The sequence below is a fragment of the Heteronotia binoei genome, chromosome 12 (assembly GCF_032191835.1).
Source record: "Heteronotia binoei isolate CCM8104 ecotype False Entrance Well chromosome 12, APGP_CSIRO_Hbin_v1, whole genome shotgun sequence".
NCBI lineage: Eukaryota > Metazoa > Chordata > Lepidosauria > Squamata > Gekkonidae > Heteronotia > Heteronotia binoei.
In genome coordinates, this window is record NC_083234.1 from 48,978,120 (window position 1) to 49,002,218 (window position 24,099).

Consider the following 24,099-nt stretch of genomic DNA (forward strand, 5'->3'; position numbering starts at 1 on the left):
GTTATTTCTGCATCACTGATTGGCATTTGCAATGGCCAGAGCAGCCAGTGTTTCTGGGATTGAGGCAAAACAGGAAAGGCACTCAACTGTTTCATTTTCTAAAAATGGCATGAAGATGCTGAAGCTGGTGGGGAGAAGATAGGAGGAGTGCAGTGTTAACTCTCCTGAATCCCCCAGCAGCTCTTGATATGGTAGATCATGCTATCAGCTAGACTACCTTTTGGGGTTTGGACTAGGAGGCATTGTTTTGCAGTTATTTCAGTCCTACCATGAAGGCGGGTTTCAGAGTGTGGCTCTTGGGGCCTGCTGCTCAGCCCCCTGGCCTATAGTTTGTGACATCCCAAAAGGTTCCATCTTGTCCTTCATGCTTTTTAACATCTCATTGTAATATGACCACAGTATGATAGCCTCCATTTAGTCATTTTAGCTTCTAAGGGATAGTTCATGCTTGATTTGATTTAAAGTTCCCTTATTTGTCTTTGGTGGTTCACAGTATCTGTAAAACTCCTCCAACACCACATTTCAAATGAATCAACTTTCTTCTTGCCAGCCTCCTTCCACATAGCGCTCCCCTTTTTCTGTCCACAGTCAGCTTTGTTCCAGAGATCCAAATGCACAGGCGCAAAATGAGAATGCTATAAATTAGTGCAAAGCTTTATTGTATTTTAGACAAATTAAATGCTATTATAAAGAGGGGGGGGGCAGGAACCACCCAAATCCCTTTAGGGAAAGAAGTGCTCATTCTGGAAGTAAAGATCCTGCACCCATCCATTATGGAGAACCTGAAAGACAATTTTGTTACCAGCATGAAGAAGTTGCAGCTATTTGCTTAAGAGTTTAATTGCTACCTATTAATTTTTACCAAGTAGCAGAGCAATTTAAGTTTAATTTAAAAAATCATCCCTTTGCTCCTTTGAAATACAACTAAGTATGTAGGCAGTGAAGCTTTCCACGGTAATCTTATTTCAAACAGACTCTAACTATGCAAACTAGTATGTTGCAAAAGTTTTGGGGGTTTGATTCTTTCCTTTCAGCACGTGTGCCCATCTTTGCTTATAGGAACTCAGAACTAGAACTCGGTTTTGTGGCTGAGAAAGTAGCCCATAGTGTGCTTCCCCGTGCCAGAAACATACAGATGCTCTGAAATGTATGCTGCCTTAAAATAAAGACCCACACATCCACTCTCTCACATACACAAAATACTGAGTCCCTCCACTGCTGCACTTCCTTGTGCATGATCTCAGAACATGTCCAACTGGCTGCTTGAAGATCACAACATGCAGAGCCAAGGCTTTCCTGCTTGGGCTGAATAATCTCACTGCTACAATCGATTGCTTGCCCCAGGACATGCAATAAGGGAAGTAAAGAAGCCAGGCAATCTGGCAAGGAAGCAGCCAGATTGCTAGTTTCTTGGATTGCCCAGGTCTGAAATGATGTAAGTAGCCAGTCCCTCCTCTCCCCATAGCTTACGCTCATATGAGCAACTGTGCAGCCCCATAGGGCTTTTGAGGCAAAAGACATTCAGAGGAGGCTTGCCATGGCCTGCCTCTGCACAGCAAACCCTTGCCTTCCTTGGTGGCCTCTCATCCAAGCACTAACTAGGGCAGACCCTGCCTAGCTTGAGACCTGACCAGACTGCGCCATCCAGGTCAGGGATGTCCTCTAGTTGGGGCAAAAGTGTCCCCACAGTTCCACAAACCACTTTTTGGCATGAATTTGCAGTTTAGAAGAGGAGATGGAAGCAGTTCCCCTCTCCTATACTGCTTCTGGTATGGAAGGCACTTCTTGTCCAGTGCTAAGCCAGCTTTCAAAACACAGATTTGAGACTTCCGGTTTCAAATTTCTAGCCTTTGCTGTTATAGATTTAACAGCTTCTGAAGCAGTACGCCCCTTTATGAGAATGCCATTTTCAGTGTGATTCAGCAGGCATGGGGTAAAAAGTAATATATTCAGACAGGGGGAAGTCTTACCAATTATCCATTTTTGTGAAGCTCTATGAGCCCCACGTAAGCTGGCAGAACAGTCTCCCTCCATGTATATATAGGGGCTTCCAGCACCTCATTTGAGCATGCAGTCTGTGTGCCACTCTCCACTTTAAAATAGCAGCTGGAACTCTGTGGCACTCTGTTTCCCAATAAGCTTCTCTCCAGGGGGACTGGCACCGAAGTGGTCCCAGAAGGTTTGTCTTCAACTGGGTCTTCCAGTTTCTAGAAGCAGAAAGTAAACACGTAGTTAATAAACTAGCTTGGGTGGCTGAGCTGTACTTGGACCAAAACCATGGAAATATGCACAAGTTAGTATGATCGTGGGGCAGCGCATTAAGAGTTCTATGACGCGTGGTCTAAGCAGACAGCAGAACGAGGGGTATCGACTTTGCCACTTCGGACTGAAAGATGGATGATGCCACTTTTGAGTTCTTCCACATGAAGAAAAAAATCCCTGAATATAATAATCTAGGCATTTGGGAGAAAGGATCCCTGCTGTTCTAGTTTTCTACTTGCAGATTTTGCTGAACATGTGAGCCCCTTCTATAATATGAAGAATCTATTATCATTGTAACTGCTACAAAGCCTACTGATCCTATAGTGGATGACAAAAGTTGAACAGTGGGGGCCACACATAGATGAGGTAAGTATCTTTACATAAGAAGGGGATTCTACAGGTACACAAAAAAGTGACCTTGCAAATTAACTCATAGGAAAAGATGGCCTTTTAAAAAAAGGCTCAGTGAGGACTAAAAATACCCTCAAAGATATTAAATGTTGAAAGCAGCTGACCATCAGTTAATGGAAAAAGCAAGGATAGATCAGTTTGCTCAAACCCCTGAGAACTTAAGGAAGCCCTACAGTGGGGATAAGCTGGGGAGCTGAAAAGTCAGCTGTCCTCCTACCTCACGTCCCGCTGTTTCCTCCAAGATCAAGTGCAGCAAGCGAATGTATTCGGCTGCTGCTTTAAGCATGTCGACTTTACTAGGCTTCCGGTCTTTTGGGATCAGTGGCACAAGAGACTTGAGCTTGGAAAAACCGCTATTCAAGTTCTTTATCTGCTTGAAAGAAAGAAAAGAGTAGGAGATTAAAATAAAGGGACTCCTATCTCCTGCATCTCCTCCTCTCTCTTCTCCCCCTGCAACTGTCATGTCATCTGGTTCTATTGGGTTGACCCAACTATGCCTGAAATCAGGGCTGGCTGCAGGATTTTGTGGGCCTTCAGGCACAAGATGCCCATGGGCCCCATCCATACTGCCACTTCCTTCTTCTCCCCATCCAAATTACAGCTCTAGAGGAGAATGAATGCCTCTTTCCTCTTCTCACTTCAGATGTCCTTCCTACACAGAAATGGGAGATGCTACAAGGATGTCTGGTGTGACCTCACATTCCCTGTTGAAAAAGGAGGCTGTGGACAGTGATGCTTCTGTGTTCACAGGACCACATGTGTGTGCATATACACAAAAGCTTATACCCAAAATTGAACTTTGTTGGTCTTAAAGGTGCTGCTGGACTTAATTCTGGAGACTCCCCAGAATTAAAGCTGATCTCCAGACAACTCAGGTCAGTTCCCCTGGAGAAAATGGATGCTCTGGAGAGTGGACTTGGTGGCATTATGCCCTACTGAGGTCTCTCACATCCCCAACACCTACCCCTCCCTCCCTAGGCTTCACCCTCAAAACTCCCGGAAGACCCCAACCAGAAGCTGGCAATCCCAAATCATTGCTCTGCTCCCTCCAGAATTTTTTCTGCCAGGAGCCTTCCCATTTCCCAATGAACGGAGTGTCTAGACTAGAGAAAGTCAGCGAGGCTTATTTGTTCTGTTCCCTTTGCTACTCCCTGATATGTGAAATGGAAGATCAGGTGAGCATATAGTCAGTAGTTCCTGGGTAGTTTCTCTGCCAGGCCCTCAGACTGTTAATACCAGACACCAGTTTTGCTCAAAATTGCTCAAAAAGGGGAGAATTTCATCGAAAAATGGTTTATTTTTTTTGATTATACAAATGCTAACTCATCCCAAAAAAATGAAATGCCTAAGAAATATTTAAACTTTGTCTTATTTTAATTTAAAGACTCTTTGATGGGTTCTCTGAGCTTGGCTGTGGAGTTTGGAGCAGTAGTACAAGGGTTTTTTTTTCTTTTTCCCCCTTTCTTTTCTCCCTATACATTGTGTCAGTGTTTGAATTTAAGCTGTATTTGTATTGAAAAGTGTTGTTTATTGAAAAATAAAAATTTTGAGTTTAAAAAAAAATTGTATTATACCTCACCTTGTTCACTTCTCCTAAATGTACACTGATCTGGACAAAGGTAAGGGGTGAAGCAATAGAACAAAGTCTGAGTCCAATGGCACCTTTAAGACCAACAAGTTCAATTCTGGATATAAGATTTTGTGTGCATGTACACAAAAGCTTATACCCAAAATTGAACGTTGGTGTTAAAGGTGCTGCTGGACTTAAACTTTCTACTGTTTCTTCAGACCAACACAGTTACCCGCTTGAATCTATTTTCAAAAAGCTGTTACCCCTGTCCTAAGATCTGAGCAGATGCAAAAACCGAACTTAGAACAGGTAGCTGATGCATTTCACCATCCCAAAGTTTGCCCAAGTTATCTAGAGTCAACATTTAGTGCAGCTAGTTCCCTGATAAGAACTCTCTTTGAAACATCAGAACTATTTTATTGCTCTATTCAGGCACCTTTCCCAGCAGACCTGGCACAAAAATGTTATCCCCCTGGAACCAGCCTCTCTCTCAAAATATACAGGATCCGTGGCTAGTACCAACAGAATAATGGCCACCAGAATACTGGAAAACCTCAAGAATCATGTTTTAGTAGTGTTAAATAGTGATTACCCACAGCTTGCAGGAGTTGCATGGCTATGTATAGGAAGGGACTGTGGTTCAGTGGTAGAGCATCTGCTTGGCATGCAGAAGGTCCCAGGTTCAATCCCCAGTACCTCCACTGAAACAGTCTGGCAGTTGGTAATGTGAAAGACTTAGGAGAGCCACTGCCAGTCTGACCAGACTTTGATGGGTCAAAGATCTGATTCAATATAAGGCATTTGCACATGATCAAGTCTGATTTGTTTAGTGGGGGGCATGTCTCAGTTTCTTGGCATGCAGAAGAACCCAGGTTCAATCCCCGGCATCTCCAGATCAAAGGATGAGGTGGAAGATGATGTGAAAGACCTCAGCCTTAGACACTGGAGAGCTGCCGCTGGTCTGAGTAGATAATACTGACTTTGATGGACCAAGGGTCCTATTCAGTGTAAGGCAGCTTCATGTATGTTTGCGATGGAGCTGGGGTCCCCAACCCTTTTGAGCCTGTGGGCATCTTTGGCAATCTGACATGGAGCGATGTAACCACAAGATGGTTGCCATTGGAGGCAAAGCCACCCTCCCAAGCTTTCATAGAGGAAGCCTGAGTGCAGGGGACAAGAAAGGTAATTAAAAAAAATACAATGGGAGAGAGGAGTGAGAGATACAACAAATCAATGCTGTGCTAGCAGTTACCACTGAATTGTTTTGAAAACATGCACAGCCAATCAAATGCCTTGCTAGACCAATGTCAGATGTTTGAGAGCTGCAAGACTTGAATGTCAGTTGTTTGAGAGCCACAAGGAAGGAAGGAAGACAGGCAAATAGATGGGGGAGGGAGAGGTGGAAAGAAAGCAACTTTTACTTTAAATACATTATCCGGCTGGCTTGGAGAAGTGATTTAAAGAGAGAAATGCCTTCTCCAAGCTGGCAGTGTGGGCTTCGAGAGCCACACAGTTTGTGTGAAAGAGTCACGTCTGGCTCCTGAGCCACAGTTTGGCCACCCTTGTTCTGGAGGTAGCTATTTTTTGACCTCCATCATATCTGAAGAACCACCAAGTGTTTTCAGCTGAGAGGCTTTCAGCTCACACTCTGATATGCCCCTTGAACACATCAGAGACCTGATGTGTTTACACAGGAGTAGTTGTATGTGGTGTAGCAAGTAGCTTTCTCAATGTGTGGTGTTGACATTTTTTGCAATGAGCTTTTTTCAACAATTCAACCACCTCTCCCACTCTTGTTAAGTCTTCAAAGTCTTCCTAAATCTGTGATTTTTTCTTTTTGGTAACTTTAGGAACAGCATCTCTTGCACACCCTGGACCTTTACATACTTATTTGGAAGTAAGCCTCTTTGCGTCCAATGAGACTTACTCCCAGGTAAGCCTTATAGGATTGCATCCCAGTGTTGGTGAAAGAACACTGCCAGTGTTAAAAGAACTACAGCAGGTTACCAGTTTGTTTCCAGGAACAGTTCAAAGTCCTGGCCCTTTTCTTTAAAGTTTTAGGCAGTTGTCTTTTCCTCCTCCTCAATACTGAATTGCTTAGAAATATATTTGATGTAGCTAAATTCAAGTCCATATGTGATGTGCTGTTTCATTGTTCTCCAGTTGTGAAATCCAAATTTATTGGATGTTTTATTCTGTGTTATTTCGGTGTTCTTTAACTGTGTCACCCAGCTTTATTGCATACATTATACTTTGCATTTATTGCATTGCTTCCATAACTCTGAAAGCTGATTCATCTCAACCAGAAATTAAGCAAATGAATAAACTGCTAGGTTTACCTGCGCAGAGTTTTTGGAAAATTGTTCTCTTATCCTTTACCCTCTCTGTCTCTTTGGCTGGCCTGCTTTAATGTTTTGATAGTAGCTTATTCTGTAACTGTAGACGCTGGTGCTTCATTGATTCCTGCTTTACTTATTTTCCATAAACCACCTTGGGTGTTTTAAACCAAGTGTCCAGCATGCAAGCCTTCTAGACTGAGCTGTGGTCCCCTACTTACCCTTTCTCTTTCTTTGGCGTTAGCAGCATGCCTCCTACCCAGGACCTGCTCCCGGTTCTCAGTGGGAAAGTAGTAGCCAGAAGGCTTCCTCTTCATTCGGGTAATGGGTGCCATGAAAGGCAGGGGGCCAAACTGCTCGCTCAGGATCTCTCCAAGAATCTCTGGTGGAGAAGTGAGGAGCTGAGGCCACTGCTGAGCTTTCTTCAGGGGGGCTTCGGCCATGTTTACTCCCTAGGACAAGACAAGGAGAAGAGAGTGACAGTTATAGTCCTGTCTACAACCAGAGCTGGCTTTTTGTACAAGCTTAAGTAAATTACATTAACAGCCCAGATTGTGAGGGGTTTCTAAATAATACTTTTCTTCTATTGATAGTGCAATGCTAAGAACACCTTCCTGAGAGTAAGCCCCCACTGAGTAAACACAAGTAGGACTCTGAGGAGATCTGTTCTCTAAATTAGTGTGTGGGTGGGGGGGTGGGAATGCTATAGGGCCTTTTATACTTGACATAGTTTAAGGCCTCAATATGCCTGAAACTGGCATGGTAACAACATTTTGGGGGGAAATAGAAATGCACCTCAGCGCATCAATTCCCCTACTGCAGGTTCTTCATCTGTCAGACTTTGTCAGCTTTATCTTTACAATTCCCACACTGAGACACCCCAAGCTATAAAAGGGGGGGGGAAACCTCACTGAAGCTAACTTTTTACTTACAAGCCTTGAAGAAAAAATAGAGACCACTTTGTAGCCTGCAGCCCAAGCTACATAGTCCCAGAAGCTGCCCTGAAGAACCTCTTCAAATCACTGCAAGGATGTGATGGGAAAAGCCACACCTGGTGCCTTTGAGGTGGCTCTTAAAGGTACAGGAGCCCTCCCCTCTTGAAACAAAAGCCACTTAATACCTTTGATTAGCATAAACTCCTCTGGAAAGAGGAAGAGTCCTGACAAGTCAGCAGAGGACTTGCTTGAAGCCCCCAGGCTCATGACCTGAGTTTGATCCAGTCGGAAGCTGGGTTCAGGTAGCCAGCTCAAGGTTGACTCAGCCTTTCATCCTTCTGAGATGGGTAAAATGAGTACCCAGCTTGCTGGAAGTAAAAATGTAGATGACTGGGGAAGGCAATGGCAAACCACTCTGGAAAAAGTCTGCTGTGAAAACATTGTGAAAGCAACGTCACCCCACAGTTGGAAACGACTGGTGCTTGCACAGGGAACTACCTTTACCTTTATAATAAGGGACGTTCCCCTCGCCCCAGTGGTTGGCTGGAGCAGGAACCAGTTCCAACAAGGACAAACTTCTTCTGACCCTAACAGTTGTTGATGGTACAAAGTTTGAGTCAAGCTTTCCACATGAAAGCTTATACCCAGAATTAAACTTTGTTGGTCTTAAAGGTGCTACTGGGCTCAAATTCTGTTCAGTTGCTGATGCTGAAGAAGAAGCCAGTGATGCTTCTTCCCTCCTAAGGTTTTCATGATGGGAAAGTTTGCAGCTCTTGGAATTCATCCTAGGCAAAAGAAAGGAACCCTGTCTGGCCAATGGCACTGTTTCTATGCTAAGGGAGGAAAAACACCATTCTAGATAGCATGGCATGGGCCTTCTTACCACAAAGTTTCTCTGGCTTGTCTCTCAGGCTGACACAACTTTGTTGAGGCTGCTGGAGGTTCCATGGCAACTGATCTCCTTTGCCAGAGAAAGCATCACTCATTGAGTGTGTGCATCAGGCACTCAGAGGTAGGGGGGCAGCAAAAAAGAAAAAAAGTAACCAATTATACAAAATGGGTAGTTGAAAGGATTTTGGCAACTGAGATGCATCACGTTCTATAGTTGCTGTTACTCTCCTCACTATTCAAAGTTTGCAGGTAGCCTTGTCAATTTACCAAAACAAATGAGTCCAAAAGCAGCGTAATGCTTTTTTACTAGGACCAATCAAAATGTTTCAGAACAGTAGAGGTGAGGTATGGCTTAGTGGTAAAGCATCTACTTTGCATGCTGTGGGTCTTGGGTTCAGTTCCTGGCATCTCCAGTTACAAGGATTTAGGATTAGGAAGCAATGTGAAAGACCTCTGCTTGATGGATCGATGGTCTGTTTCAGTATAAGGGAGCTTCTTGTGTTCAGTGAGCAAACTTTCAGGTTCCCCAGAATTTTTTCTTTATTAGGCTGACTGTTCAGCACAAAAAGAAAGCATTGGTGTCAAGATGCCACAAAACTCTCTGTTATTTTGGCTACAACAGACTAACATGGCTACTTTCTATAAATCAGAATAAATAGGCATGTGAATATCACTCAAAAGAACTTTGGAGTGATTAAAGGCCTTGGTGAACTGCATTCTTGCTGCAGTAACAGAGGTACCTTAAATGGGGAACTCAGCTATATTCCTCAAGTGACATAAGCAGATCTTAATAAAAATGTAGACAGTAATCTGAAATGTCCTGGTTATTTCCTCATTTTTTTTCAGTACACTTTCACTAACAGCCCCCTGTCTTCCTGAGAGGAGTCCATTCTTGCAAGACAGATTTTCCAGGTGCACAGATTTTATACTTTAGCTCTCTTATCTAGTTGGGAGGGATGGGTTTGTTTGTTTTTAACCACTGAAGATCCATTATTTCTAAGTAAGTAGGTTTGGGAGTGCAACATTAAGCTCTGATAAACAGATGCCACACAAGCCAAGTCAGTCCAAGTGAATGTGGAATGCTACTGGCAGAAGAACATTTCTTTTGGATGAGTCAAGAAAGATGAGGACTCCCACCATAATTCCCAGACAGCTATTGTAGGCATTTTGATTTGAGTAGAGCAACAATGGAACACTAGAGGGTGCCACATACCAGCTGTTGTGTTTTTGGAGGATGTAGCTGCATTTTTCACAGGGTGCAAACAGCTGCCCTCTTTTACTGGTCCTGTGCCTTTAACAGCAGCTGGCTAGGCAGAAATTTAGCAGGTGAAGCTTTTTCTATTACTTATGCAAAACACCGGATTGATAGCAGCAGCACCACCACCACCCCTGAAATCTTGTGGCACTTTAAACTCAACCAGATTGTTGCTATATGAACTTTCTTGCCAAGTCAGATCTCAGAAGCTAGGCAGGGTCAGCCCTGACCAGCATTTGGATGGGAGACCACCAAGAAAATCCAGGGTCATTATGCAGTGACCATCTCGGCTCATCTCTTACCTTATAAACCCTACAGGACTGTCACATACCAGCTGTGATCTGATGGCCAAAAATTGTTTTTTGTAAGCTAGAGCCCACTTCCTCAGATATATGAAGTGAAACACATATATGCACATGAGGATGGGGAAAAGATGTGAACAATGGCTGTAAAATGCAAGAGGAATAGTCTGTAACATTTCTCACAGGCTTCATTGTACCTGATTCCTCATCTGATGACATTATGAATAAAACTTTGTTGGTCTTAAAGGTGAAACTTGACTCCTACTTTGTTCTACTGCTTCAGACCAACATGGCTGCCTACTTGGATTAGACTTCACTTCAGTTTGATGTGAGAGCCAGTTTTGTGTAGTGGTTAAGTGTATGGACTCTTATCTGGGAGAACTGGGTTTGATTGCCCACGCCTCCACTTGCAGCTGCTAGAATGGCCTTGGGTCAGCCATAGCTCTCGGAGGAGTTGTCCTTGAAGAGGCAGCTTCTGTGAGAGCTCTCTCAGCCCCACCCACCTCACAGGCTGTCTGCTGGGGGGGTGGGGAAGGTAAAAAAGTTTGTGACCGCTCTGAGACTCTGAGATTCAGAGTATAGGGCAGGATATAAATCCAATATCTTTTTCTTCTTCTTCATGCATCCACTGAAATGGATGTACTGGGGGGAGGGGCAGGGCTCCTGCCTGGACTATGATTTCTTGGTGGAGGTAATGCTCCCCTGGATGACAGGCCCTCCAGTATTTCCTGGTGGGCTATCAGGTAGCATAATGAAACTGCTGAGACTGTCAAGTTCAGTAAGTCCTGTTTGTCTTTGTAGCAACTTAGAAAGTTGGTAAGGAGTGGTTTCATTTGTTTGTTTTTATAAAGATAAGATGAGGAGGGAACCTTCAGTAGATAATTCTGTATGTGAAGAGGAAAAGCCTGTTTTAGGAGCTAAAAATGCTTTGGGGAGGGTGAGGTCAAGGCTCTCCTTAGGCTATGCTAATAAGTAGCCCAACCCTTGGGTGGGAGACTGTTTCACTGATGGGACATCTGCATGCCTACCTGTGACTGTGAGGGCTTGGAAAGCTATGCACGGATGCAATTCCAAAGCCTGTTGCCCAAATGTTGGAAGTTGTGTGTTGTGGAGGGAGATGTGAACAAAGGCCTGTGGCCCAAAGGTGGGAGTTAAATTGATTTTGGTATCTTGGGACTTGAAACTTTAGAGAATAAGAAATGCGTGTGTGGGAGCAAAGGCCTATACCCCAGTGGTGGAAGTTAAGTTGATTTTTGATATCTTGGTATCTGCATCAGAGAAAAAGAAACTGAAGGGATGCCACGGGAACATTTCTATCTTTCATCTTTTTTTGGTTTCTAGTGGCTGGCAGAAAAGAGCAAGAGCTCAGAAGCGCTTTAAAGACTAACAACATTTGTGGCAGGACAGAAGTTTCCGTGAGTCACTGCTCACTTCTTCAGCTATAGCTGTTCATTTGTACAGGGGCTAGGGCAGCGTTCTGAGTTTTGAGATGTCCAAGCAAGAAGTTCACATGGGAGTCTGTATTATCCATGATTCAGTTGCTGGAGATTTCACAAAAGGCCTTTTTAATTCTTGCTCTAAAACAGAGGAACTCCATCTCACTCCTTAGGAAGAGCAGCTGATATCAGACCTTCCAACATACACAGAAAATATGTTTGAAATCATGGATTGCTTGTGGCTTGAATGTTTTATGGTGTTCATAACCTTTTCGTATTATTTGGTGGTTTCTGTCAGCTGCCTCCAGAGCTTCCTGGGAAACAGCAAAGCAGCACATATATTAAGTAAAGTCAATGAAAATAAAACAATCACTGAAGGAAAAGTTTCACCTGTTTGTATGTGCCAAGCTCCTGTTAAAGACACAAGAGTTAAGCTAGTTAAAAGTGGCAGTGCTGCTAGACCCCACATGCTGTTCTAGCCATGTACTTGGAAAACAGAAACAGGGTATAAACATGAACAAATTTACAATTCAAAATTATTCCTTTCAGCTGTTGATATCTTATTTTCCTAGCACACTTCAAATGGTTGCTAAATATTTGTCACATATTGATTTCTTTCCTTCCTTTGTACCTCACCCTGAGCCTGCTGGTGGAAAGTGCTGTCAAATCACAGCTGATTTATGGCAATCCCAGAGGATTCCCAAGGCAACAGATGTTCAGGGGTGGCTTGCCTAGCAACCCTGGACTTCCTTGGTGGTCTCCTATCCCAGAACTAACTAGGGCGGACCCTGGTTAACTTTCAAGATCTGATGAGATCAAACTAGTTTGGGCCATTCAGGTCAAGGCCTACTAAGCTATACTATTTTGTTGCTTAAAATAGCTTTGGAAACAAGCCATATCAACCAGTGCCTCAAAAGCCACCTTTGCCCATTGGCATTTTCTCTCAGGAATAAAAAGCTACTCTCTGTTAGTAGCTGAAAGAATATGCATTTTGAAATACTGGAGAAGGACTATCCTATCATACAGGGAGTGAATAGCACAGAAAGACTTCAGACCTCTTGCTTAAGAAAAAGTGCATGTGGCAATTTCTGCATCCCCTGGGGAAACCAGAGGGAAGAGTTGCATCTTGCATCCTTTTCGAACAAGGTGGTTCCACCATTCCAAGCATTATGGAGACAGCTCTGGGTTTTATTACCATATTGAGATGGGACATCGGCTGTGAATCTTGGCCATGGCTTTATGGCCTACATAATGCACACCAAAGAGAAAAGAAATGCCTTGTGGGAGTTTAACCAATTTATTGCAGATAGATTCAGATGTAGCCATGTTAGTCTGAAGCAACAAAACAAAGTTTGAGTCTAGTGGCATGTTTAAGACCAACGAAGTTTAATTCTGGGTACAAGCTTTAATGTGCATGCACACACACTTTTCAGATACCCAGAATTAAATGTGTTGGTGTTAAAGGTGCCATGGAACTCAAACTTTGTCCAGTTTATTGCAGCATAAACTTCGTGGTCTGGAGTCCAGCTTGCCAGATGCACTATGTGAATGCTTGGGAAAACACAAATCAGCACAAATTTGACCCCTGGCAATGTGCAAATTGTAGCTGGTGAACATTTCCAGTTTCTAGGACCTATGGGTGCAGATTTGAAAAATCTGCATTCTTCAACAAAGGAACTTCAAAAGGGAGTCTCTAAGAGGAAATGGCTGGATTATATTCATCAAGGTTTGATAGTACTTGCCAGGAGCTCAACACAGGTCTGACTATTTTCTCACCATCTATAGGTGCTTAAATTAGCATAACTAAGGAGTCTGTTATCACCACTTGCAGCTGTTAAGAACAATCATTGTGCTTATCTATATACTTTTGATAAACAGGAGCCTTATGCCAGAGCATTCTGGAGTATTAAATAGATATGTCGCAAACTAAGATTTTTAAAATAGGTGGTCAGGTCTATCTGTTGCAGTAGAAAAGTCCAGCAGCACCTTAAATACTAACAAAATTTGTGTCAGAGTAGGAGTGATCATGAGTCACTGCTCACTTCTTCAGATATCTGAATGTATCTGAAGAAATGAGCAGTGACTCATGAAAGCTCCTAAAAAGTAAAGGTGAAAGTGGTCCCCTATGCAAGCACAGTGCAAGCAGGGTATGAAAGCTCCTATCTTGACACAAATTTTGTTAGTCTTTAAGGTGCCACTGGCCTCATACTTTGTTCTAGGGTTTTTAACTTTTTGTTCCTTCTTTTCTGTGCATAAAAATCTTGCTAAGATTTCACTCCCTTTCTATACAATTCCTGTTGCCAAGCCCCCCGCCCCACTACTGTAAGCACATCATGGAAGCAGAGAGATATAGTCCCATTGCCACATATTTATCACACCTAACAAGTACATAGTGGCTCCTGGAAACCCTTTCAGGTTAGGGGGGGAAATGTGGAGAAGGGAAATGCTTACGCCTGCTATCCCTGTGCAGTGATCCCAAACCGCACAATCAGAAATCAAGTTTGAAATAATTGCTGGGAGCTCTGAATATAGAAATTCCATCCATATCAAGTTTGGCCCTCAGCAGGGCTTTTTTTTTGGTAGAAAAAGCCCAGCAGGAACTCACTTGCATATTAAGCCGCACATCACCATTGTTTCACACAGGGCTTTTTGTAGAAAAAGCCCAGCAGGAACTCATTTGCATTTTAGGCCACACCCCTGACACCAAGCCAGCTGGAACTGTGTTCCTGTTCATTCCTGCTAAAAAAAAAGACCTGGCCTCAGTAAGATATGGAGTCTGGGTAATGCTTAGGGGGCTGGCTGCAGTCTTCTGCAGAACATTTCTGCTGATAGAAGGGATTTGTGGATTCATGTGGGTAGGTAGCCCTGTTGGTCTGAAGCAGCTGAACAAAGTTTGAGTTTGGTGGCACCTTTAAGACCAGGGCTTTTTTTGGGCAGGAGCACACTGGAGTGGAGCTCTGTCTGGGCTAGCCAGGGCTCTGGCTGGCACGCTAGGGAAAGCAACTTTAAACGCCTCCCCAATGGCTTCATCCTTCCCCAGCATGCCAGCTGTGGCAGGTGCTCTGGGGAAGGCACAGGGGAGTTTCTGCTCGGCTTTTTCTACAAAAAAAAGCCCTGTTTAAGACCAACAAAGTTTAATTCTGGGTATAAGCTTTCATGTGCATGCACACTTCATCAGATGTTAGCGGAGCAGAACTTCGATGTAATAGTGAGAGGTCTCTAGGCCCCACCTGGAGTTTGGCAACTCAGTCCTTGTTACTTTTTGTCCTCACAACAACCATGTGAGATAGGTTAGGCTGAAGGCATTCAAGTGGCCCAAAGTCACCCATCAAGGGTCCATGGCCAAGCGGGAATTTGAACCTGGATGTCCCAGATCCTAGTCTGATGCTCTGACTACTATGTACACTAGTGTTGTGGGTAGCTTAGATAGCTTTGTTTAAAAAAAATGAAACAAATTACTTGTGATCAAAGACCATGAGAACCTCCCTGGGCCAAGGCAGTCTACTTGCATACAAGATGCTAGGGAGGAAGCAACAATGGAGTCTGCCATTCAGCCACAGGCTCACAGTTGACTCACAGATGATAAGCACTGCCATTGACAGACCTTGATCCTATCTAGTAAGGCATTTCATGTTCTTATCTTTATTACTATTGAGATGAGGCTCACTGATTAAGAATCCAGGTTCATCTGATTCATTTGTGGGTCTTTGATCAAGGCTGTTTTGCTTACCGGAATTCTGAAACACTCTGAGAAGTAATTCAAGGTCCTAATCAGAATAGCCAGTTCTAACCGAACAACATCAACAAAAAACCATGTCATACTTCATATTTGAAATCTCAAATAACAAACAAGAGAAGTTTGCAGCAGCATAGTGAGTTTTGTTTTTCCCTGTTTTCATCGGACATAAGCAATCTGGGAGTCTGGATGGGAGAACTCTGAAGCTAAGGCTCCCTCCTCCCAGCTGCTTCTCTGGAGGTTACCTGAGGAAACATTTCCTGCCTCTCTAGGGCTAGATGAGAGGCAAAAAGGAAAAAAACTTCTCTCATTACCATCTTTGAAAGAACTTTCTGGGCTTCTCGTGGTTGAAAGCCTAATTTTGAACCTGTTTCCATTTAGGGTGCTTTGGGTGGGGGAGTGTTTGGATGACAACCTGGAGTTCTGTTCCAGTTCACCAAAAACTCCTCTCTAGACCAGCCTGTAAAGGGCCCAGTTAAACTCCCTGCTCTTGAATGTGGCAGCCTAGCATACGCAGCCCTGCAGTTTTTAACTTTGCACCTTCCACTGAGATCTGGGTACAACACCAGATGTTTTTTCCAGCTGTATTTTTGATCTGGATGGATTGTACCTCAGGTGGCAGCAGCTGATTACAAAATGCAAGCAAAGAATTGTGAGGAACTGTGATCACTAGGTCTTATATAACTGCCTTAGTTTCCAATGGTGTAGGGCATCCCTAGGCAAATATATCTCTCTTCTGCTTCTCTCAGTTTGTCGTATTTTCCATGCATGCAGTTTGGCACGTCCTGTAGGTCAGGTGGCTGCTTCCTTTGGGGCGGGTGGAAGCTGACGTTTTCCTCCTGGCACAGACTTTTACATTTCAGGGTTGGCACAGATATCTCCTTTCATAATACTGGGGATTTTTTTAAAAAGAAAGAAAGAAAAAAACATTTTCGTATAAAGTGGAAGATGTAGGGAGACAGTGTAAGTGTATGGTTGCCAACCTCCAGGTGGAGCCTGGAGATCTCATATTACAACTATCTTCAGGCTACAGAGATCAGTAACAAAACAAATATACCCCTGTGTGTAGCAGCTTCTAGAATTAAGATAGCTAATGCAAATAATGTTTTTAGTCATACAATTTCTCTCAAATACTTCTGTTATTAATGATGCTTCTCAATAATATGCACATTCAAAACCCAAAATTTCTTATTTGTGGCATTAATTTAGCCCAAAGCATTTATTTTTTGAATGTTGAAATAAAGATACACAAATTGTAATTCTGAGTTTAAACCTGAACATTTTGACACAATTCAACTATTAGCAAAATATTTTTTTGTTTCAACTTTACATGCAGGTTTTCTAGATGCTAACAGGTTGACGCCGTCCACTCCCACACCCAAAAAGCCGTTCCTGCGTGGAGAACGACAGATAGACCTGTAGATATTATAAAAGCTTCATCCCTTCTGCTAGTGGCGAACTTATGTTGCCCTTGAGTCTTTGTCAAAGAAGTTATCTAGCTAAGTTAGTTACAAGTGCAGGATATTGCAAGAAAGGATTGAGTCTTATCTAACTGATAAAAGGTAGTAAAGGACAAAGATTGAATTATTAGGCTTTCTCTGGTGGTAATGAGAACATATACTTACTGAGGATTTCCTTTGGCATATGCCATACAGATGCCCTGGTTCAAGCAGGGGGACTGACATGTATGAAATAGTGTATGGTATTGATCTATATGGCATGTTCTTTATTTCTATGGGTTATTGATTTTTAATAGATTTGTATTGGTATCTCACAGGCCCTTAATTGATTTTTGTTGTGTTGTAAACTGCCATGGGGACTCTTAGTTGAAATGTGGACTGTATATTAATGAACTAATCAAACTGAGAATCCTGTGGCAGAGAATCAGTCATTGGGAGGGTTGCCATCCTCCAGGTGGATGAGTAAAAATGGGACCACGGGGTAAAGTCTCAATGGAGAAACAAAACAAACCTTGCTGTGTAATAACCAATGCTGTTCTATCACAAAATAAATTCTTTTAAAATAGAGTACTCAAATGTGTCTGTATATTAACTTAAAACACCAATACAGCCAAGTGAAGACCTAAAGCACATGAATTATCAGGATCTCTATATCAGTGAATATTCTGGAACAATCTTATATAGTATGTTTGTTTCATTTATAAGTGTTCCAGAATATGTACAGATATGGAGATCCTGGTCATTCATGTGCTTTAGGATCCTCCAGGTGGAGCCTGGAGATCTCCTACTATTACAGCTGATCCAAAGAGAGCCAGTTTGGTGTAGTGGTTAAATGTGCGGACTCTTATCTGGGAGAACTTGGTTTGATTCCCCACTCTTCCTCGTGCACCTGCTGATGTGACCTTGAGTCAGTCACAAGTTCTCACAGAGCTTTTCCCCTCAAGAGGAGTTTCTGTCAGAGCTCTTTCAAGCTCCACCTACCTCACAGGGTACTTGTGGGGAGGGGAAGGGAAAGGAAATTGTAAGCCACTCTGAGACTCCTTTGGGTAGTGAAAGATGGAGTATAAATCTAATCTCCTCCTTTTCTTCTTCACCTTAAGGCAATAGAGATCAGTTCCCCTGGAGAAAATGGCTGCTTGGAGGGTAGGCTCTAGGCCCTAGGGCATTGTACCCTGTTGAGAATCCATCCCCTTCACAAATCCTGCCCTCTTTAGGCTCCACCCTCAAAATCTCTGGGTATTTCCCAACCCAGAGCTGGCAATCCTAGATGCTGAGCCTCTTACCAAATGCTTTTCAAAAAGTGATTTCTCCAATCACAGAAGAGGACTATTCTGTTTCTCTCAGTGACAACAAAGATGCCTCAGGGAAATGTGAAGGCAGTAGCCCTCTGCTGCTTTTCTCCCCCAGTTTGGTATTCAGGGATAGACTGCCTCTGAATATGGAGGTTTCACTGAGCAGCCAGAGCTAATAGTCATGAGAGAGTCATCTTCTCCATGAATACGTTTGGGCTTTTTTTTGTAGCAGGAACTCCTTTGCATATTAGGCTACACCCCCCCTGATGTAGCCAGTCCTCCAAGAGTTTACAATAGACCCTGTAAAAACAGCCCTGTAAGCTCCTGGAGGATTGGCTACATCATGGGGTTGTAGCCTAAAATGCAAAGGAGTTCTTGCTACAAAAAAAGACCTGCGTCTAATCCTTTAAAAAAACACAACAGGCTTAGGGCCTTTACCATTTCACTGGCAGAGCACTAAAGGGATGGGTGGTTGTTTCACAGTTGGCACTAGTTGCTGTTGCCTGTATACAATTAGTCATGATTCATGGAGGGGCAACTATATTTGCCTTTGATCTCTAAGCAGCTGAAGACCTGGCACAGTCCTGGGGATTGGTTGCTCTCAAAATGTAAATAGATGAAAGAAACCAGATCTTTGGGGAGGGGGCCAAGGGAATGTTTCTGGGGATCTGCTTAAAAGCTAGATGGGTACTCAAGGACTAGAGGCCGTTAAATTAGCCACTTAATAGCGCCCAGAGACATTTCCAGGTCCGGTTTCTGCAAACTGGAGCACTAAAAATAGCAATTGCCTGCTATCGTCTGTGTCAAGATGGTAAGGTAAGAAGGGGGGGATACAGGTGCAGGTTCATTTCTCAGCATTTTTGGTTGGTTGCTCAGATTCAGAAGACTAACCCAATATGAATAGAGAATCACAGATAAATGACTAGCAGGGGAGCCCCTAAGGGTTCTGTGATTAAATCAGCCTCCAATATAATCAACAAATTTTCATTGAATTTATAAAGGAAACATAAACAACCACTTAAAGCAGTGAATTGTACATAAGGTGAAGTCATACAGTATGCTCAGTCCTTTATAAGGACAAAATTAGGTGAAGTATTATAATATGCACAGTCTTTCTTGGGACCAATAGGCCTCCAAATGGTTTCAGCCAAGAACTGGCAAAGTAGAGTCTTCTTCACAAGACTATTATTCACCTTATGTACAATTCACTGCTTTAAGTGGTTGTTTATGTTTCCTTTATAAATTTCAATGAAAATTTGTTGGTTATATTGGAGGCTGGTTTAATCACAGAACCCTTAGGGGCTCCCCTGCTAGTCAGATTCAGAAGACTGGCAAGTTTTTTATGCCTAGTGAAGTTATTCTAGTGCTACAATAGGATAGACTGTCACAAACCTGGAACTTGTGCGTTGCAGAAACACACATTGATTTTCCACAGGCATATGGACGATTCACATATGTAAATTACTGGATCTTACTCTTTGGTTCAGACATGCCTATGCCAGTTTATATATGCAAATGGATTCTTGCAGATAGGAAAAAGTTCACAATCAATGCTTGTCAGCTCACATGTACCGCTGCCAGTGATTTAAGTGGGCAACAATTAAGGTGGGAACCAAGGCTGTAACTTGAGTTGGAATGTGTGAACAGACCTCAGTGGAAGCTGTTATCTTTGACAGTATGAGAGGTTATAGGATTGTGGTATTAGATCTACAGTGGCTTATTCCAAATGTCTGCCTTCCCATGATGCTGTGTGCTGTGTGTGGCATAGCAAATACTTGGAAAAAATATGGCAAATGGGTATTGTGCAAAAAAGTTATCCTGCATGTGGCAAAAGCTGCACATAGGGTTGCTAATGTTTAAATTTATCCCTTTGGTCAGCAGTAATTATCAGGTGATGTTATTTAATTCCATGCTTAGAAAAGCTTCAGCAGCCCACTTTTGCACATCAAACCTCAGTCAAAGGGACCGAGACATCCCCTTCACCCCATCCTGGTCAGTTGGATAACCTTAACTGTGCATGAATTAAATGACCATACACAGGGAGTTGAGATGAGCTGAGATTTTTCTGCGTACTTTGGCCCTCACACAGCCCATCTGCCCATGTCTGGGTTTGTCAGCAATGGCATTTTCACAAGAAATTTGGTGTGGGGTTCTTGACCAATGTTCCATTTGAGCTGAGCTAGTGTGCCCTAGCTCACAGTTTTTTAGCTCTGGCTCAGACATTTTTGTCTTCGCTTAGGAGGGATGGCCCTAGAACAAACTAATTTATGCAGTAGCCAAATTGCTCACTCACAACTCTAATGCTAGTAGTTTAATGCTAGTACAAAATAAAATTTTTGCTCACAAGACTCCATAGCTTAGATGGAACATTGGTCTTGACACAAGTGGGGCTTGGTATCTAGTGCTGATGGGGGAAATATCTTGCCAGTTTGGAGGGTTCCTTTCCTGCATTTCCATCTTCGCCGCATCTTTCTTTCATTCTTTTCCTACTGCAGCCTTTTAATGTTTCATTCCTTTCTAAACTTTGCCAGGTGCTGGGCTTGTCCTTGAGATACCTCTGAAGTGGAGCTCAGAAGAAAGGCTAATGGAAGCTATGGCTGTGAGCAGGAAGTGGAGTATCCCAGCCCTTTGTATTGGTCCTGCAGCTCCACTTGCTGGCCTGGAGCATCCTGAGGTCATCAGCTAAGGCATGTGACGGGCGGCACTCTCCTCATACAGCAAGCTGAAGCATCTGCCTTGCACAGAAACGTGACCATTTGTGTCCACACAAAGCTTCAATTTATTAATCAGGAATGTTCCATAACCTTTGACTTTCAAAATGTGTCTATTTTAGGACACACTGGCCATAAGATACATAGTGCACAGTGGAATTCACTCAAGGATCAATGTGGTTTTGTGACCAGATGGTTAGATCTGAAGTTCAGGGGGACTGGCTTGAAAAACCTTCCCAGGGTGTCTTTGACAAGCTTCTCCTTCATTTGTAAAATGGGAATATCTGTGACCTGCTTTGACACTGTGCCAAAATTCTATTTATACCCTTTTATTGTGCTGTTCCTTCGAGGAGCTCAGTGTGGTGTTTGTGGTTCTACCCCACCTTTTTTGTGTTCATGATAGTCCTGTGAGGTAGACTGGGCTGAATGTGTGACCCATTTGTCCAGTGAGTTTTATAGCAGAGTAGGGATTTAAATCTAGGTCTCATTCTGGTATTCTTGGTGTAGTGTATCAAGAAATGTCATGCGACCCGACGGGGGGGGCAACTGGGCAGTCCCAGGAGCCCCAGCGCCGGGAGCCTGTCCCCGCCTATCTCCAGCTGTGGCGGGAAGTTCAACGGGGCTGGATTGGCCCAACCAACCCAGTAGGCCGTACCCGGGATTGTACATAAGCGGGACCCGGCCCGCGTGTTCTCTCTCTTGCAACGTGCTCCTAATAAACCATGTTGCCCTACTCTCGTCTCCGCCTCGAGTACGTTACACTGGCGACGAGGATGGGATTCTAGCCGCAGCGGCTACGACGGAGATCTGGGCAACAAGCGACTGTCGCCGCCATCATGGCCAACCAAAGCGGAATCACCGGCTACCTCGAGCCCTTCGACCCAACCAATCCAGAGGGATGGGAGTCCTACGCGGAGCGGGTCGAGTTCTACCTCCGGGCCAACAAGATCACTGACGCCGGAGCGAAGAGGGACGTTCTCATGAGCGTCTGCGGGCCTGCCACGTTCGAGATCGCCAAGGGTCTCTCGGCACCCGCCCGTCTGGCAGAGAAATCCTACGACGAGATCATCCGACTCCTCACGGGACACTTCTCACCACAGCCTTCGCGGGTGGCTCGCAGGTTCCTGTTCCACAAACGGGACCAGATCGCGGGCGAGTCCGCCGCAGACTACCTGGCGGCCCTCCGTAAACTCGCCGGGAACTGCAACCTCCCCCAACTGGAGGAAGCCCTGGCGGACAGATTCACGTGGGGCCTCCGCGACGAGAGGCTCCAGCAGAAGCTCTTCGCCAAAGAAGAGCTTACTCTCCAGGCCGCCTTCAGCGAAGCGGTGGCATGGGAACGAACCGCACGAACGTTTCCCCGGGCCAAGATGGAAGCTGCCCACCACGGAGAGCTGGACCAAGACGGCCCCGAGGAGGAGGAAGCCCATCAGCTACGCCGCCCAGCCGGGCCACCCAACAGAGCGACCCAACGCCCCCGAGCGACCGACCGACCACCAGCGTCGGAGAGAGCCCCGGCCACCAAGTGCGCCAGCTGCGGCGGCCCCCACGAGCGGAGAGACTGCCAATACCGGACCTGGGACTGCAGGAGCTGCGGAAAGACCGGCCACATTGCCAGGGCTTGCCGAGCCAAGCCCAACCGCAGGAAGCCGACCACGTACCACGAGTCCGCGGAGTCCCACGCGGTAGACTCCACGTCCCTACAGGTACTGAACTTGCCCCACGATTCCCCCGATAAAATCAAAGTGGCGGTCCTTATAGAGGGGAACCCCTGCCAAATGGAGGTGGACTCAGGGTCCTCCATTTCCCTTATTGCGGAAGAAACCCTAAGAGAACTGTGTCCCCGCCAGCGGCTGCAACTTCGGCCGGCAGACTTCATACTCCGGGACTTCCAGAAGAACCCGGTGCAAATTGCGGGGTGGGCGCGGGTACAAGTCGAGCGGGGGTCCTTCCACGGCCCGCTGGACATCCTGGTGGTTAAGCGCCAGCTGGCCACCCTGCTAGGTCTGGCCTGGTTCAAACCCTTGGGAATCCGCGTGGAGGGGGTGGGCCAGACCATAACGCCCCGGGGGTTCGGGGAGATTTGCAAGGAATTCCCCGAGGTATTCGATGGGTCCCTAGGGAGCTACCGGGGGCCGCCCATCTCCCTGCCCCTAGACCCCACGGTCAGACCGATTCGGCTCAAGGCCAGGAGGGTTCCGTTCGCCTTGAAACCTAAGATCGAGGCAGAGTTAGACCGCCTCACGGCACAAGGCGTCCTGGAGCCGGTGGACTATGCCACCTGGGAAACCCCCATCGTTACCCCCATCAAGCCAAACGGGGAGGTGCGGATCTGTGCCGATTATAAATGCACCATAAACAAGGCACTACAGGACAACCCCTATCCAGTGCCGGTGGTGAGCCATGTCCTGGCCGCCCTAGCGGGGGCTAGGATATTTGGGAAGCTAGACCTGGCCCAGGCCTACCAGCAGCTCCCAGTAGACAATAAGACGGCGGAGGCCCAAACGATCGTGACCCACAGGGGGGCTTTCCGGGTAAAGAGGCTTCAGTTTGGGGTTAGCGTCGCTCCGGGGATTTTCCAGAGCCTAATGGACGCTCTCCTCAAAGGGATCCCAGGAGTCCAGCCGTTTTTCGACGACGTTTTAGTCGCCGCCCCGGACCCCGATGAATTCGGCAACCGCCTTCGAGAGGTGCTCCGCCGGTTCCAGGCAGCGGGGCTCAAGGTCAAGAGAGAGAAATGCTTGCTGGGGGTTCCACGGGTAGAGTTTCTGGGGTTCGCCGTTGACGCAGCAGGAATCCACCCCACGGAAGAAAAGACCCGAGCCATCGTGCAGGCCCCGGCTCCCACTTGTAAAGCGGAGCTCCAAAGCTTCTTGGGGGTGCTCAACTTTTACCACTCCTTCCTCCCCCACAAGGCAGCCCTGGCGGAGCCCCTTCACCGGCTGCTGGACAAAAAAGCCCCTTGGGTTTGGGGCAAACGACAGGCCGCGGCGTTTCAGGCGGTCAAGGACGTCCTGGTGTCCAATGCGGTGCTCCACCATTTTGACGAGGCCCTCCCCGTCATCCTGGCCTGCGATGCGTCGCCGTATGGGGTGGGAGCAGTCCTGGGGCACCAGCTTCCGGACGGGAGGGAGGTACCGGTCGCATATTACTCCCGCACGCTCACTTCAGCCGAACGCAACTACGCGCAGATAGATAAAGAGGCCCTGGCAATCGTGGCAGGGGTCCGAAAGTTCCACGAGTATCTATATGGGAGAAGGTTCACCATTGCCACGGACCACAAGCCCCTCTTAGGTCTACTGGCCCCAGACCGACAAACCCCCCAAATACTCTCACAGCGCGTGTTGAGGTGGAACCAATTCCTCAACTCATACACGTACACACTGGTTCATAGGGCCGGCAAGGCTATGGGACACGCGGATGCGCTTAGCCGTTTGCCGCTTCCGGAGATGGGTCCGGACCCCGCACCCGCACACCAGGTCATGATGATAGAGAGCCTCCC

General features: G+C 45.5%; 2 protein-coding genes across 4 annotated transcripts in view; one reads left to right on the top strand and one right to left on the bottom strand.

The window, feature by feature from the left end:
• LOC132580283 (hexokinase-2) overlaps positions 1 to 24,099 on the top strand; it is a 388,522-nt gene that overhangs the window by 278,433 nt on the left and 85,990 nt on the right. The gene's annotated exons all lie outside the window — the stretch shown is intronic.
• Positions 639 to 7,674, bottom strand: FIGLA (folliculogenesis specific bHLH transcription factor). Of its 3 annotated transcripts, none has more exons than XM_060251004.1 (5): positions 7,512 to 7,674; positions 6,801 to 7,031; positions 2,891 to 3,043; positions 1,971 to 2,207; positions 639 to 782 (listed from the first exon to the last, which is right to left on the bottom strand). In XM_060251004.1, exons 2-4 carry the CDS (start codon positions 7,020 to 7,022, stop codon positions 1,974 to 1,976), a joined length of 609 nt encoding a protein of 202 aa, XP_060106987.1. In that variant the 5' UTR covers positions 7,023 to 7,031; positions 7,512 to 7,674; the 3' UTR covers positions 639 to 782; positions 1,971 to 1,973. The 3 variants fall into 3 exon arrangements, with proteins under 3 accessions (XP_060106987.1, XP_060106988.1, XP_060106990.1); XM_060251005.1 differs by having other exon boundaries at positions 6,801 to 7,027; positions 7,512 to 7,626; XM_060251007.1 differs by lacking the exon at positions 639 to 782 and having other exon boundaries at positions 1,966 to 2,207; positions 6,801 to 7,027; positions 7,512 to 7,521.

What these genes read in the sequence shown, in the direction of transcription:
- FIGLA (XM_060251004.1), bottom strand. Translation starts at nt 7,022, where the DNA reads ATGGCCGAAGCCCCCCTGAAGAAAGCTCAGCAGTGGCCTCAGCTCCTC. An exon ending in ACGCCAAAGAAAGAGAAAGG is followed by an intron (nt 3,044 to 6,800) that starts GTAAGTAGGGGA and finishes TCTTTCAAGCAG; the next exon opens with ATAAAGAACTTGAATAGCGG. An exon ending in AGGAAACAGCGGGACGTGAG is followed by an intron (nt 2,208 to 2,890) that starts GTAGGAGGACAG and finishes TTCTGCTTCTAG; the next exon opens with AAACTGGAAGACCCAGTTGA.